The 16,477-nt window shown below is 42.4% G+C and overlaps 1 protein-coding gene and 1 long non-coding RNA gene across 4 annotated transcripts; one reads left to right on the forward strand and one right to left on the reverse strand.

Moving 5' to 3' along the window:
- Positions 1 to 1,444: 1,444 nt before the first annotated feature.
- Positions 1,445 to 13,109, reverse strand: LOC122543939 (probable G-protein coupled receptor 139). Of its 2 annotated transcripts, none has more exons than XM_043682892.1 (2): positions 12,891 to 13,109; positions 1,445 to 2,957 (listed from the first exon to the last, which is right to left on the reverse strand). In XM_043682892.1, exons 1-2 carry the CDS (start codon positions 12,958 to 12,960, stop codon positions 2,056 to 2,058), a joined length of 972 nt encoding a protein of 323 aa, XP_043538827.1. In that variant the 5' UTR covers positions 12,961 to 13,109; the 3' UTR covers positions 1,445 to 2,055. The 2 variants fall into 2 exon arrangements, with proteins under 2 accessions (XP_043538827.1, XP_043538826.1); XM_043682891.1 differs by lacking the exon at positions 12,891 to 13,109 and adding an exon at positions 4,075 to 4,165.
- Positions 4,206 to 16,172, forward strand: LOC122543946. 2 transcript variants are annotated; one of them, XR_006310197.1, is made up of 4 exons: positions 4,210 to 4,294; positions 4,923 to 5,016; positions 14,922 to 15,044; positions 16,031 to 16,172. It is a non-coding gene; the product is annotated as an uncharacterized LOC122543946 (long non-coding RNA). The 2 variants fall into 2 exon arrangements; XR_006310196.1 differs by lacking the exon at positions 4,923 to 5,016 and having other exon boundaries at positions 4,206 to 4,294.
- Positions 16,173 to 16,477: the final 305 nt, after the last annotated feature.

Below are 16,477 nucleotides of genomic sequence, written 5' to 3' on the forward strand. Positions count from 1 at the left end.
TAGTAGATTCGCCAACTTTAAGTACATTTAAGTCGTCATTGGACAAGCACATGGATGTACATGGAATAGTGTAGGTTAGATGGGCTTCAGATTGGTATGACAGGTCGGCGCAACATCGAGGGCTGAAGGGCCCATATTGCGCTGTAATGTTCTATGTTCTATGTTTAATACAGCTGAGCTACCTTAGAATTGAAGTGTATGATTTATTGTCATTTGCATTTAACAAATGAAGAGCAAACAGTCTCTTATTTACCACGCTTCGTGCATTTATAGACACAGACGATATTAAGATACAACGAGAATATATCAAACATCAGAGCTTTTCCTCCTTTTTTGTGCTCATCTCCACATTACGGGCGTGGGTAGCATTCGCAAACATTCTGGGCCCACCAACACCCCAGCAACAGTCATTTCCAGGTATGTCGCTCTGGGGCCACCGTCGTCACTACTGCATTCCAGGCGGACCACACTGAACCCACCATGACATCACACCACCACCAATGTAACCACTGCTTCTGTCGATCTGCCAGGGGTACTGATTCGGGTCTATCACATTCCCGCAACATCAACAATTGCTGTTTTGTTTTGCAATGGAGATTTCTTTATCAGTCGAAGTTCGTAGAGACAGGTAGGAAAGTGGGTTTTCGGCAACAGTTTTCGCCATGGTCTTATTGAATGGTGGTACAGTGGTGAAGTGGACTATTCCTACCCCTACATCATCTGCTCTGACGCTTTTGCCTGATACATATTTATCGTTCAACAAACGAAAGGAGCATAGATGTCACAAGACTTTGGTGGCTCTCACCCACGTTGTGTTCATAGCTACAAAGTGGATGATGCATTTCTGAAAGACTGTCCGCCTATGAGACTTGGAACGTGAGTATAAACAGGTTTGCTTGTTTTAGTATTAAAGACATTCCATCTAGAAAAGACTTCTCCCTGTCCATTAGAACTGCCCACAGTCTTAATGAGACATCGGTAGCCAATGATCCTCAGGGCAGCAATAGAGTAAATTGCACAAGTGTGGAATGACATCCTATCGGAAGGATGTTGTGAAACTTGAAAAGGTTAAGAAAAGATTTACAAGGATTTTGCCAGGGTTAGAGGATTTGAGCTATAGGGACAGGTGAATAGACTGGCGTTGTTTTCTCTGCAGGTTTATGAAGCCATGAGGGTCATGGATGGGATAAATAGACAATATCTTTCCGCTAGGGTGGGGGAGTTCAGAACTAGAGGGCATAGGTTTACGGTGAGAGGGGAAAGATATAAAAGAGACCTAAGGGGCAATGTTTTCACGCAGAGGGTAGTATGTGTATGGAATGAGTTGCCAGAGGAAGAGGTGGAGGCTAGTACAATCACAACATTTAAAAGGCAGCTGGATGGGTATATGAATAGGAAGGGTTTAGAGGGATATGGGCCGGGTGCTGGCAAGTGGAACTAGATTAGGTTAAGATGTGTGGTCGGTATGAACGAGTTGGATCAAAGGGTCTGTATCCGTGCTGTACATCTCTATGACTGACAATTTGAAAAGTAACAAGATTGTGCGAAAAGCAAGTGGCATCATAGATATTTGGGAGGACCAGTCAAGAAAATCCTTTCAAAGTATCATGAAGAATAATTAAATAAAGGAATGACCTCGAGGAAATGAAACAATGAACATTTAAACAGAAATCACTGTCAGATGGTGATGACAGTTCTGAGATAAGAAACAAAGGCTAAAGAGAAAGTTAAAATGGAGGAAGGAGGGAATGAGAGTGGGTGGAAAAGAAATGAGTACATAAATTTCCATGGGCCCAGAACACTGGAGAATTGAAATAGTGAGCACTGATCTGGACCGTGGTTTAGCATCTCATCCTGAAAGATAGGAGCTCCGATAATTTCAGATTCCTTTAGAATTCGGAATTGAGAACCATCTCAGCTAGATAATGGACATGACATCTCTTTCAAGTGCAGGAGCCTCGACACACAAATGCCAGATTCAAATTCAAGAAATAGCGTTGCAAACGGAGTCACTCTGATAGATGATAAATAAGATGGGTCAATTTTGTTTTTCTTTTAACGTTTGAAGAATCTGATATAGATGGTGAATGGATACTTTATCACCACCTTAAGCTCCTCTCTAAACTTGTTCTGAGATACAGCGTAGATGAAGATGTTGTTGCAGGAGCTGAGTAACTGGAGCATGTTGGTAGTCTCTGAAAGGATGTACTGTGGGTCTTTGAAATTCTGGCTGTTGAAATAACCTGCACCTCGAACTCGCACGTAGAGGAAACGCCCGACCTGGGTAGCCCACAGGAGAAGGAAACTGAGTGAGACGGCAAACAGCAGGACAATGGACCTCTTGCGATTCACCATCTCCGAATCTTGGCAGTTCTCAACACCTCGAAGCCTCTGCCTGGATCTGTTGGCCCATAAGATGTGCTTTATAGTCAAAGCATTGAGAAGAAAAATGAGAATGAATGGGAAAATGGGGGTTAAGATGGGGTCGAGCATGTCGTAGGCCTGCCAGACTGGAGAAGTGTAATAGCTGGACTTGATATCACAGAACCAGGGCACACCCCTAATCGTATACAACGGCTTGTAGATAAAGTATAAAGGGACATTCTTGATGCAACTCAGGATACAAATTGTTCCAATGACCAGTGATGCAGATTTCTCAGTGCAGTATCTGATCTTCAAGTTCTGGCAGCAGATGGCAACAAAACGATCGATGGTGAAGGCCACTGTCAGCCACACTGAGCCATCTCGGGTACCATAGACTAGTACAGCGCCAAGGCTGCATACTGGTGTGGTAAACAAGACACTGTACCGAAAGTAAATGCGGCCAATCCTGTTTAGGATGACGGAAATTATTATCACAAAGAAGTCATTGACAGCTATCACCACAAGATAGTATGTGATGCATTTGGAGAGTCCACAACGTCCTCGGGATAAAATTCCAATCGCCAGCAAATTGGCTGAGAAAGAAAATGAGAGAGACGTTGTTGAACTTATTCAAAACACTTACTACTGTCTCAAAACAACATGTTGCTCAAACGCACTTTCAGACTCTTGAGTATTCAAGCTCCTCTGCTCCACCTGTTCTTTTCCTTTCTCTCTTTTTTTCTCCTTTCTACATCTTGTTGAATTAATTAATTAGACTTAGCTGAAGGGGAATTGAGAATCTGGCGAGTCTCCCACAGTGCAGGCCTGCGCCAGGGAAGCAGCCCTGAAGTAGTAATCGGCACCTGGAATCACTCTGGGGGAAGCAGTCCCAAATCAGCGGCCAGCGCTGGCAGCGAGTCCCGAGCTGAGGCCGATGCAGAGGAAACAATCCGGAGGAAAACTTTACTTGGAACGGAGTGGAGGAGGCTTGGAGGGGAGAGGGGACGATTGTTAGACTGGAGTCTGGTGTGGGTTATCAGACTGCACTGTGGTATTGTAATGTAATATTTATTTGTAATTGTTTATCTAAATGTAATGTCTATCCTCTAGCTATGTCTTCTTTCCAACTTATTCTTTGAAGACTGCAAAATAATGCAACTATTTTTTTTAAAATTCTTTTTGCTATCTAAGGTTTGCACTGATGCATTTATACCTGAGATGGCGTCATAAGCGGTGGCATTGCAAAGCTTTTCACTGTACTCCTGTGTTTCTGTGCTTGAGTACACCATGAAAAAAAACCTGCTAGATCCTATTCTATATTTTATATAATTTTATATAATTCCTGCGACGATTTCCCACCATACATACCCCAGTCGCTGAAGCTACAATCACAACTTTAACTTCAGGAGTTGAATTCACCCCTGACAAAGAATCCCCTTGAAATCTTTAAAAAAAGAACAAGAAGAAACTGCAATGTATATTCCATGTCTGGTAATGAATATATAACGGACTTGTGCCAGGACTAAGCAGAAGAACTAGTAATTCTAACCAGAAGTAACTTTGCACTGGAATGCATCAAAATTTGTGAACACGTATGTACGAGTCAGCATCAAAAGTGAACTGTGGACTGACTGAACGGCTCAACCTCACTTCATCATAACCACTCAACAGCGTATATTCACCCACACACAGTCACCCTCAATCACTCACCATCACTCAGCCTCGTGACAGGAACCAGGATGCGTGAAGCCAGGCAGAAAGAGTGGACTGCGTTGGGGTTGGAGTCAGCGGCGTGGATCATTCGGTGGCGTCAGGTGGTTCAACTGGGGGTTCGGTTTGCAACGTATTGGATTTTAGATGGGGAAATGGCAGCCTGACATAGAATGGAAGAAGAGGCCTGTCTTACTGGGAGGCGAAGATGATTGACATTGTGAGTAAATGGACAGATTCTAGGGGTACAGCACGCCACCTTTGTTGGGGTACAATGAACAGAATTTAGAGGATTAGCGTGGTAATTGAAGGTAGGCTGAACTTTTGGAGCAGGCAGCATGGTAACACTGGGGAGGAGATGAAGCTGCAGGAAGACTGGAAATGGGAGACAGAAACCGATATTGGTGGAGAAACACATAGATCGAGCAACACATTTGGGGATGCAGTACAGTTAACATTTCGAGTCCAGTCACCATTCCATGGTCAGAGAAAGACGAGGGTAGGTATGAGAGTCTAGGAATCTGTGTGTAAGATTCTGGTAGTATATTAACAGGACAAGAACAGTGGTGTTTAAAAACTGGCCAACAAAGATTAGAGGCAGGGAGACGAGTAGCCAGATATCAGAGGGAAGGGAAAAATCCAATGTCTGTGCGAGATGGAGGGGGGGACAGGCAAAAGCCTGAGACGATATAAAATCCATAAATTTGAAGCTTCATTTCAGACTCTAAAAGCTGCTGATATGGCAAAGGTCGCACCGTCAATGAAATCTCTAACCATCTGTATTCCCAGTCCTGAAATCTGATTGAATGCCTGCCTATTGGTGTCGCTTTCTCACCCTGTTTGCATAGGTTGAAATTGAATGCTTCTTCTGATTGCGTGCTGAGTCGCCAGATCTCAGCGCTGCTGAGAGTTGATTGGTCTGCGTGAAGGGTCAGTGTCAGGGTAAGTTAATTTGAATGAAGACGACAGGAAACCAGCCACAAGCACTGTGGCTGCTGGAGGACATAAAGTAAATTGTCAAACTTTGTTTACAATCCAATGTTTGCAGAAAATTCTCTGTCATAATGTCTCGTGTTGAGAATAATATTATAAATTGTTTGCACTTGCTTTGGAGTTACTTTGAAGGGACATATGTGGTGAGGTACAGCGTGGCAACTGAAAGAAGAGAGTGAAATATTTCAGTAAATACTAATGAAGATCTGTCCAGTCACCGAGTATGTTAACTTTAAATCCATGTATTTTACTTGCAGCAGTTGTGGGAGAAATACACTATGGAGAGATCTTAAAGAACGACATAAGGTTACCACAAATTTAAAAAATAAACTTTAGACCAATTAACATTGTTATCTAATTTATTTGGAGCTTTGTCGATTTTGCTTTGCTAGGCAATATCGTTGGCATTTAACTCCTTGTTTTTATCTCTCTCATCAGGATAATCTTTCATCGTCCTTGCAGGAACCAATGGCAGACAATAAGGCTATAAGATACAGGAGCAGAAATTAGGCCATTTGGCCCATCGAGTCTTCTCCACCATTCAGTCATGGCTGATAGATTTTTCAACTCTATTTTCCTGCTTTATCCCCGTAACCTTTGATCTCCATGGCAATCAATAATTCATCTACCTATGTTTTAAATATACTCAATGACATGGCCTCCACAGCCTTCTGTGACAGTGAATTCCACGGATTCACCATTCTTGTAAGGTTAGATTAGATTACTTACAGCGTGGAAACAGGCCCTTCGGCACAACAAGTCCACACTGACCTGCCACCCACCCAGACCCATTCCCCTACATTTACCTCTTCACCTAACACTATGGGCAATTTAGCATGGCCAATTTTTTGGACTGTGGGAGGAAACCGGAGCACCCGGAGGAAACCCACGCAGACACGGGGAGAACGTGCAAACTCCACACAGTCAGTCGCCTGAGGCGGGAATTGAACCCAGATCTCTGGCGCTGTGAGGCAACAGTACTAACCACTGTGCCACCCATAAAAAAGGGATAAAAAAAAGTTTCTCCTTCTAACGATTGTAAAAAAGGTTTTCCTTTTACTCTAAGGCTGTGCCTTCATGTCCTCGTCTCTCCTGCCAATGGAAACATCTTCCCAACGTCCACTCCATCCAGGCCGTTCAGTATTCTATAATTTTCAGTCAGATCACTCCCGCCACCACCCCCACCCCTACCGCTGTCATCCTTCTAAACTCCATAAAGTACAGTCCCACAGTCCTCAAAAAGATCCTGGGATCTTTGTCATGAACCTCCTCTGGACCTGGACCAGGGCCAAAACGTCTTTCCTGAGGTATGGGTCGCAAAATTGCTCACAGTACTCTAAATGTGTTCTCAGACCTTTCAGTTTTTTCTAGCAATTTTTCCTTGCCGATGGCCACTGTACTCATATCTGCCGCCTGGCTGTCATGTATTTTTGAGATATTGGTCATGTCTTTCACCGAGAAGACTGACACAAAGTACTTATTAAGTTCCTCAGCCATTTCTTTGTTCCCATTACTACCTCTCCAGCATCCTTTTCCGATGGCCCAATGTCCACATTTGCCTTTATATATCTAAAGAAACCCGTGTAATCTCTCCGAATATTACCAGCTCATTACGCTCATATTAATTTTCTCCCTCCTTGTTTCTTTCTTTGTTGTCCTCTGTTGATCTTTGTACGCTTCCCAGTCCTCTTGCTTCCCATTGCCCTTCGCCATATTATGCTTTCTGTTTCGTTTTTATATTGTCCCTGACTTCCCTGACCAACCCGGGTTGCCTCAACTCCACTTAGTATACTTCTGTTTCCACAGGATGAGTCGTGGTATGTCTATCGAATTACTGTCAGAAACTCCTGTCATTGCTGTTTCACTGTCTTTTCTGCTAAACTCCTTTCTCAATCAATCAGTCAGTTCCTCCCTCATGCCACTATAGTTGCCATTATTCAACGGTAAAACCATTATGTCTGATTCCCACCTTCTTCGTTTCAAACTGCAGAATACATTCTACCATATTATGGTCCAGGCCGCATAAGGTTTCCTTCACTTTCAGCTCCCAGTGGCAGAAAATATTGCGAAAACCCGTGTTTCTAATATAATCCCAAGATTTTACCCAAAAAAAACAGCGATACCAAGACAAGAATTGTAAATTATTGAAAAGAAAGAGATTATTTGTACACTTTGCGTGTATATTTATAATTCAATTTATGCATTTCCAGTATTTTGTATGCATTGCATGATATAATGCTGTGAAGAGGCCAATGATAGTGTGATATTTGCGATTGCAGAATGAAGTATTGCAAAATATTATTCAATTTGTTATGCTGCACCTTTATAAAAATGGCTTAATTAGAATGCTGCATCATGACTTCTAAATATTTAGAACACAGAACATACAACAGTACAGCACAGTACAGGCCCACCCGTCCTCTATGTTGTGCTGAACATTTTTCCTATTCTGAGATCAAACTAACCTACATGCCCTTCGTTTTACTATCATCCACGTGCCTATCCAAGAGTCGCTTAAATATCCCTAATGTATCTGACTTTACTAGCACTGCTGGCAGTGCATTCAATGCATCCACCACATGCCGTGTAAAGAACCTACCTCTGACATCCCCCCAAACCTTTCTCCAATCACCTTAAAATTATGCCCCCGCATGATAGCCACTTTTGCACTGGGAAAAAGTCTCTGGCTATCTACTCCATCTATACCAGTCATCATCTTGTACCCCTGTTTCCAGTCACCTCACATCCTTCTTTGCTCAAATGAGAAAAGACCTAGCTTCCTTAAACTTCCTTCATAAGACATGCCCTACTGTCCAGGCAGCATCCTGGTAAACCTCCTCCACAACCTCTCTGAACCTTCCACATCCTTCCTACAATGGGTTGGCCAGAACTGAACACGATATTCCAAGTGTGGTCTAACCAGTGCTAGAGAAAACTGCAGCATAACCTCGCAGGTGTTAAACTCAACAGCCCTACTAATGAAAGCCAATATACCATACTCCTTCTTAACAAAACTGTCAACTTGTGTGCCAATTTTGAGCGAACTATGGATCCCCCTGTTCCTCCACACTGCCAAGAATGCCGCCTTTAACCCTGTAATATTCAAATTAAATAAATTCCAAAATAAATCACTTCACACTTTTCCAGGTTGAACTCCATCTGCCACTTCTCATCACAGGTCTGCATCCTGTCAACCTACAACAGCCCTCCACAGTATTCACAACTCCACCAATCTCCGTGTCATCGGTGAACTTAATAACACACCCTTCCACTTCCTCATCCAAGTCAGTTATAAAAACCACAAAAAGCAGAGATCCCAGAACAGATTCCAGCAGAACACCACTGATCACCGAACTCCAGATTGAATTATTCTCCATACGATCACGCTTTGCCTTCTATGGGTCGGCCAAGTCTGTATCCAGCCAGCCATATTTCCCTGTATCACATGCCCCCTTCCTTTTTGAGTGAGCCTACCATGGGGAAAGCCTTGCTAAAATCCATATAAAATCCACTTGCATTGCTTTACCTTCATCAATGTGTTTTGTTACATCTTCAAAGAATTTAATAAGGCTTGTAAGGCAAGAACTGCTCCTCCATGCTGACCAATCAAACTATGTTTTTCCAAACAAGCATAAAACCTGTATCTCAAAATCCTCTCCCAGAATTTGCAAACCATTGACGTCAGACTCACTGCTCCATAATTCTCAGCGGTATTCCTATTCCTCTTCTTGAACAAGGGAATATCATTTGCCAATCTGCAATCATCAGGTACTATTCCAGTGGACAGCGAGGAGCAGAAATCATTGCCACAGGCGACACAATCTCTTCCTTCGCTCCGTAGTAACCTTGGGTATATCCTGTCATGCTCAGGGGTCTTATCTATCCTCATGTTTTTCAAATTTCCAGCACATCCTTCTTCTTATTATCCACCTTTTCGAGCATATCAGCCTGTTTCACACTGTCCTCACAAACCACAACAAACCTCTCACTGGTGAATGCTGAAGCAATGTATTCATTGCAGAACTCCTCTACCTCCTCCAATTCCAAGAACAAGTTTGCACCACTATCCCTGATTGTCCTTCCTCTCACTCTCACTATCCTCTTGTTCTTGACATTAATGTAGAATGCCTTGAGGTTTTTCTTAATCCTAACCACCAAGGTTTTAAAATACCTCCTTCTAGCTCTCCTAAGTCCATTCTTCAGTTTTGTTTTGGCTCCCTTGTAACCCACTAGAGGCCTGTCTGATTCTTGCATCCTCAACCTTAAGTCAGCTTCCTTCTTCCTCTTGATGAGTAGTTCCACATCTCTTGTCATCCTTCGCCCTGTCATCTCTTCCTTGCCTCAGTGGGACAAACCTATCCAGCAGTCGCAGGAAGCACTCCCTAATCAAGTTCCACATTTCTGTCGTGCATTTCCTTGAGAGTATCTATTCCCAACTTTTGCTCCACAGTTCCTGCCTAATAGCATTGTAATTCACCCTCGCGCAATTGAATATTTCCCCATACAGTCTGCTCCTATCTCTCTCCATGACTATAGTAAAGGTCAGGGACTCGTGATCACTATCACTGAAATGCTTTCCCATTGACAGATCTGGCATCTGACCTGGTTTGTTGCCCAGAATCAAATCCAATATGGCCTCCTCTCAAATCGACTTATCTACGTATGGAGTCAGAAATCCTTCCTGGACGCACCAAACAAAAACTGCTCCATCCAAACTATTTGCACTAATGAGGTTGTTATGGAGGAGGCCCAGACCCTCAAACCATTTTAAAGCAGCTATCCCAGACCGTAACTTTACTATTTATTTCAGGTCAGTGTATAGTGGACCTTCCCAGAGTCAATTGGCTGGTCAAACTGCCGAGATTTAAACAAACAAAACGTATTTACAAGATTACGGAATGAATCACAAAGAACAGGAAATAGAATACCGGAGAACATATCCAATCCAAAAACCCGATAGAATATTCCAACTTAATGATGCTATTCCGAAGAAACTTGCAACATTGCCCATAAATTGGGCACAAATGTTAAAATGAAACACAGGCCTGCAGGTTTTAAGCCAAAGAGAGAGAGAGAGAGAGGCAGAGAGAGAACCAGGCTGGACTTGTTTCCAGCGGGGCAAAAGTGAGGACTGCAGGAGCTGGAGATCAGAGTCTAGATTAGAGTGGTGCAGGAAAGTCACAGCAGGTCAGGCAGCATCCGAGGAGCAGGAAAATCGACGTTTTGGGCAAAAGCCCTTCATCAGGAATGAAGGACGGAGTCTCCAGGGCGGAGAGATAAATGGGAGGGGATGGGGCTGGGGAGAAGGTAGCCAAGAGTACAATAGGTGAATGGAGGTAGGGATGAAGGTGATAGGTCAGAGAGGAGGGTGAAGCAGATAGGTGGGAAGGAAGATTGGCAGGTAGGAAGAGCTTCAGGGCAGAGGAGATGACCTGGGGGTTGCAGTGAGAGAGAGACTCACTGAGATTCTTGTAGAGAGAGGAGGAGAATGTCTTCAAGGTAGGCAGCCTTGCAAGAGGTTTCGCAGTAAGGTTAAAATCAACTAGGTAAAAACAATGACTGCAGATGCTGGAGACCAGAGTCTAGATTAGAGTGGTGCTGGGAAGGCACAGCAGATCAGGCAGCATCCGAGAAGCAGGAAAATCGATGTTTCGGGCAAATGCTTCCAGTAGCCTTTCTTCACACACTCCTGCTGAACTAAACCCATGGAGAAACTTTGTTTTCAGAAGTGGTCACTCCCCATTCATTATTCAAGTTTGTTTAGTAAAACATAAAAGCCTCTGCCTGAGGCAGCATCTGCTAGCTACAAACCAAAAGGTCCTCGATAATCTATTCAAACCCAGTCTATTTGGAACCTGGCCAATTACCCCCTCACTGAAAAAAAACTCAAGTGCACAGTAACTTTGAGAAAGGACCAGCTTTGTGACAAGGTTCCAATCAATATTAGGGAAGGTGAAATTACTTTTCCAAAATGTGCCTCCCAAACTGCTCCTCCGTATCTCTGTTGCTATTGGGGATTCTGTAGAAAACGTCCAATAAGGTGACTGTTTCTTTCCTGTTTCTGACTTCCACCCATACTGACTGAATAGACAAATCCTCCTCGATGAACACCCTTTCTGTAGTTGTGATACGCTCTCTCATTAGGAATGCTACTCCCCCACCTCTTTTACCGCCCTCCCTATTCCTTTTCAAGCATATCAATCCCGGAACATCCAACCTCCATTCCTGCCCCTGTGATATCCAAGTCTCCGTAATGGCCAAACATCGTAGCTCTAAGTACTGATCCACGCTCTAAGTTCATCACCCTTATTCCTGACACTTCTTGCATTAAAATACACACTTCAACGCATCACACTGACTGTAACTTTGCTCTTATAACTGTCTATCCTTCTTCACAGACTCTCTGCACGCTATATCTGCCTGTTCATCAGCTACTCCATCCTCTGATTGGCAGTTTCATGTCCCATTCCCATTCGAAACTAGTTTTAACACTTCTGAAGAGTTCCAGCAAACCTACCGCCCAGGATATCAGTGTCCCTTCAGTTTAAGTGCAACCTGTCCTCTCTGTACAGGAGCCTCCTTCCCCAAAAGGTATCCCAATTTGGTGATCATAGCTTGAAAATTTCTTTGATGCTTGTATTCATGTGTTTATATTACTTTCGTCCTAAAAAGGTGTTTTTAATATCGAAGTGTCCCTGAATTCGAGCTTTCTGTCCAACGTTAACATGGTGCACATTCTGACCTTGTTCGTTCAGGATGTGTTCATTAGATTTCCCTTTTCGTAAGTTTTTCTCCCCCCATGAATATCAGACAACCTTTAGAGTCATGCTGGGGAACCAAGCAAGTTAAAAATATAAATAACGTAACGCAGGGTCTCAATCACTTGTCTTCCTCGCATGCTCGATGTGAGCAATAGCTAACCACCGAACAATCACGATCAGCCACCCAGCAATGCAGAACTGCAATGCTAGTAGTCTCAACTATCCTCAATGTGGGAGAAGCCTCCCGTCGACAACACATATCAATTGCTCCTGACTGCTCTACTTTGCTGGTTAGCATTCATTTCAACCATTTTGATTTTAACCTTTCGTTGCTCTCAGACTGTCATGATGAAAAAATATTATTGACCGTCCTTGATGCAACCACAATTGTTGGCTATCAGCAATTGCTCTCTTTTATCATATACAAAACCCATCAGTAGATGATAATATAAGCGATAAGTTAAAATTCTTGTCTGCCCAGGTCTTTTCAAAATATTTCCAGAATACTTCATCAGATCATGTTCATTTTGGGGCTCAGTACGTGGACACTCATCCTACTGTAACTACGAAATTAGTGCAAAGGTCGGACTGTAGAGTCCCGAAATCACTGGAATTGTTTTTGTGATAAAATTACGTCATTATGACGACTTTATGGGATAAATCATATTCTGCTGCGGCAATAATATCCATGCACTTCGCAATGTTGATTTTTTAAAAGAAATCTTGTCACAAAATAAATGCTAATTTCCGCGTTGTGAAATTAAAACAAACGCTATGTTGTTCATCCAGTGCATGATTGAACAACCTAATAAATGACGTTTCTATAAACGTGCAGTATAATACATTGAATGAAATGTATGAGCACTCCATTCTGCAACCACAATGAGTGCATTTCACCACACCACAGCGTAATAGCATATAATGCATAAACATTCTGGAAACCTTTTGATAGCCCCTATATTCAGATAATGTTGATTTTGGAAAAGTTCAGCCCGATTTTGAAAATAAAATATAAGATTTGTGGAGATTTTCGAAGAAAAATCGTTGGCAACCATTACTTACCCGGAGCACCAACAATAGCAATAATGGGATAGCAAATGGCATAAAAGAGCCCTTTTGGTGCCCCATGCATTGTCTGTTGGAAGCTGGAGGAGTTCCCGACGATATAGAGCAACACCACCAAAAAGTACGATATTTGTTCGAACTGAGAGTCTCCAGAGGTCCAAGTATTTTGCAACACGCACCTTAGTCACAGCTCGATTAACAGTCACAGTTTCATGATTTCTTTTTGTAATATTAGGAAAGCGAATAATATAATTGTACTTTTGAACCAATGGGGTCAGTTAACTCAGTTGGCTGGACGATTGGTTAGTGATGCAGAGTGACACCAATACAATTGATCAAATTCCACATTGGCTGAGGTTACCATGAACGTACATGTTTCTCAATTTCTCCTATTGCCTGAGGGCTGGTGGCCCTTTGGTTAATCTCACCAGCAGTCATTTCTCTCTAACGAGAGGTGAGCTCTATGATCGTCTTGGACTTTGCAAATCTACCATTAACTGTGAGAATTAAGTGACTGCATCAGTGCCAATATTTGAAGTATGGCAGTTAAGTGTCATGTTTCCTGTTGTTCTCAAATATGGAATAAAGGCTGCCGTAAGACCTGCTGCTCCCTGACCAAGAAATGTACTCTCTTGAAAGAGGAATTTTAGGTAGAATGAGGCATACTCTGCACAACAGAAAGCGATATTTTGGGAGGAAAAATCCCTGATATTTATATCGTAGTGTCAGATGTATTGACCTTTCAAAATTGAAATCTCAGATATGATGTAGGAGGTGATAGTGCATGGCAGTGTGTTTGTATGGACTGACTGAACTGCTGCATCAGTGTGAGGTTCAATGCAGAGAGATGATCTTGGGGATATATCAAATAACTGTTTCCTCGTTTTTACCCAAAATGGCAGCAACTTGTCATTGAAACCTGGAGACGTTCTCCTCTTCAAAACAAAACAATCAAAAGCAAAGAAAAAGACAGGATATTCCTACTTTTGTAATGGACCCAACAGAACCACCTGCAAGTATATCAAGAAGGTAGCCTAGACACTAAATAGGTCATACCACTCAGCATATAGCAAAACACTTTTTCTTTCTCCCAGTTACATTCGAATCATAGAAACTACAGTGTGGAAATAGGCCCTTCGGCCCAACAAGCCCATACCAACATTCCGAGGAATAACCCATCCAGACCGTACCATATTATCCGGTATTTACCCCGACTAATGCATTTAACCTACACATCCCTGAACATTATGGGCAATTTAGCATGACCAATTCACCCAAACTGCATATCTTTTGGGAGGAACCGAATCACTGAAACAGTACACACACAGACACGGGGAAAATGTGCAAACTCCAACGCAGATAATCTCCTGAGGTTGGAATCCAACCTGGGTCCCAAGCACTGTGAAGCAGCAGTGCTAACCACTGAGCCACCGTACCAAATTGCAAACAGCAGAAAGAGGAATTGGTATAACTGTAACTGTATTAGAAAACTAAACTGAATAATACATTATCTAATGAATAAACGGCAAATATTCCAATTCAGTAACATTCCACAAATACACACTTGGCAAATGCAAAGTCACTAGAATACATTGCCTCACATGAGATTCCAGCACAGAAGGAGAACTCAAAACTTTTACGTGTAATAATGAGAGAGAGAGACAGAAAACCTTGCCACCAACTTCCAACCCTCAACAATTACAGAAAGGTGAAACTTAGACTCTGGCTCACCAGCTTTTACTTTATTGGCTTGAACTAGACAGCTCCATACCTATGACTCAAAACTTATCTTTAAAAATCAAGGACAAAATACCCATCTCAAAACTGTAGTATCATCATACTTACTTTATTTTATGTATTTTATTTCTTATCAGAGCGGCAAGAGATTGCACGCTTATCCAAATGGAAGTTTAAACAAAAGGAAGTAACGTTTTTGAAGATCACCAACATTTCTAAAGATTTTGGTTTGGGGCAAACCAAGATATTGTAGAGTTTTTACCTGTTTGCTTCATTGCGTTTGTCTTGCAGTATGATATGCGGGTACATCTTGGGCGGCAGTGTCTCTTATAGAAATGGTGTTGGAGCTCCCTAGTAGGCACAAGGCCAGCGTGGTTTCCTCCTGTGGTCAGAGTCCTTTTCTGTATGGATTTGGTAAGTGGTTGGATTCATTGTCAGTGCTTGTAATGGGCTATATCGCCATTAGAGAGTTGACATTTCAGTTCAGCCGCTCTTTCTGCAATAAGCCTGCATAAGGATTGTTCTTTGATACTCACACTGAATGACTGTTGAACAAAATTTTAAAAATCATTCAATTGTTAGAAGACGCTAAAATGCCTCAAACACGGCACCTGATTAGCGAAAAGAAAAACAATCAGAAACCGAACAACTACAGGTCTCCAATTAGAAATGGGTCTCTGCTGTGATTTCAGTTCATGATGATGAAGTTGAGAAAAGGGCAGGTCAATGCAGATCTGCTTCCAGACTAAGATTGCTGCTGAGTTTAAGACACTCAGTGGTTAAGAGAAGGAGGAAAGGGGACAATATTGCATTTTCCTTGTCGAGTGAGAGACTGATGAGTGATATTGTCACCAGCTACTTACGAAATATTGTTCGGAGATGCTAATTTGATTACCAGTCGAGGATTGGCTGTCTCAAAGCAAAGAGCTCTTCAATTATCTCAGGGAAGGAATTATCTTCATTTCCCCATTATTCTCTCTGTCTCTTCTTATGTAGAGATTAATTAAATGCTTCAGAGAGATTCGATTTCTGCTATACTTCTAACTAAAAAAAAACTCATGATTTATATTGGAATTTGTCAAGCAATGAATTGACGCTATCATTAAACTGAGAAGGGAGTCTTATCTGTTTATTAATATTGAAATCTCTTTTCAGTTGTTTGATGCTGCCAAATCAGCATTTGGAATAGAGATTTGTTGGCTCCATTTGGGAAATCACTGAGGTCTCAAACTACTGGTACCTCTTGTCTCTTAATTATCAATGTCCTGCACATTAATTTGACTAACTGTGTCCAGTGATTTCATGCCCTCTTCATTTCATATACAGCTCCTTCAGTTTTACTTATTATGAATAATGATGATATTAAAGACACTTACCATGAATATATATCCTGTTTATAGTCCAAAACTTCAGCGATCTGGGACATTCGACTTCAGACCTTCGGGTGACCGTCTTCCAAGGCGAACTTTGGGACAGACAACAATGAAAAGTGGCCGAGCAGAGGCTGATAGCTAAGTTCAGTATCAATGGGGATGGCCTCAACCGGGACCTTGGGTTCATGTCACACTACAGGTGACCCCATTGCACTATACATACACACAGACAGACACATACACAGACAGGCACACACACAGACACTCCTACACACAGAGACACACACGCATACATACACACTTCTATGCACACACTTGCCTACAGATACGCACACGCAGACCCTCTTTCATACGCTCATACATGCACTCCCAAACACACCCTCTCACAGACTTACACCCCTTTACACTCACACTCACACACATACACACACTCTCTCACAGACACTCATAAACCACACCGCCACATACACACAC

Source organism: Chiloscyllium plagiosum, chromosome 45 (genome assembly GCF_004010195.1).
Source record: "Chiloscyllium plagiosum isolate BGI_BamShark_2017 chromosome 45, ASM401019v2, whole genome shotgun sequence".
In the NCBI taxonomy this organism is placed as follows: domain Eukaryota; kingdom Metazoa; phylum Chordata; class Chondrichthyes; order Orectolobiformes; family Hemiscylliidae; genus Chiloscyllium; species Chiloscyllium plagiosum.

Bases quoted from the DNA above. Each gene is read 5' to 3' on its own strand.
- LOC122543939 (XM_043682891.1), bottom strand. From the start codon at position 4,165: ATGATCCACGCCGCTGACTCCAACCCCAACGCAGTCCACTCTTTCTGC. The intron at 2,958-4,074 runs GTGAGTGATTGA...TTTCTTTCTCAG, and splicing joins TGTCACGAGGCTGAGTGATG to CCAATTTGCTGGCGATTGGA.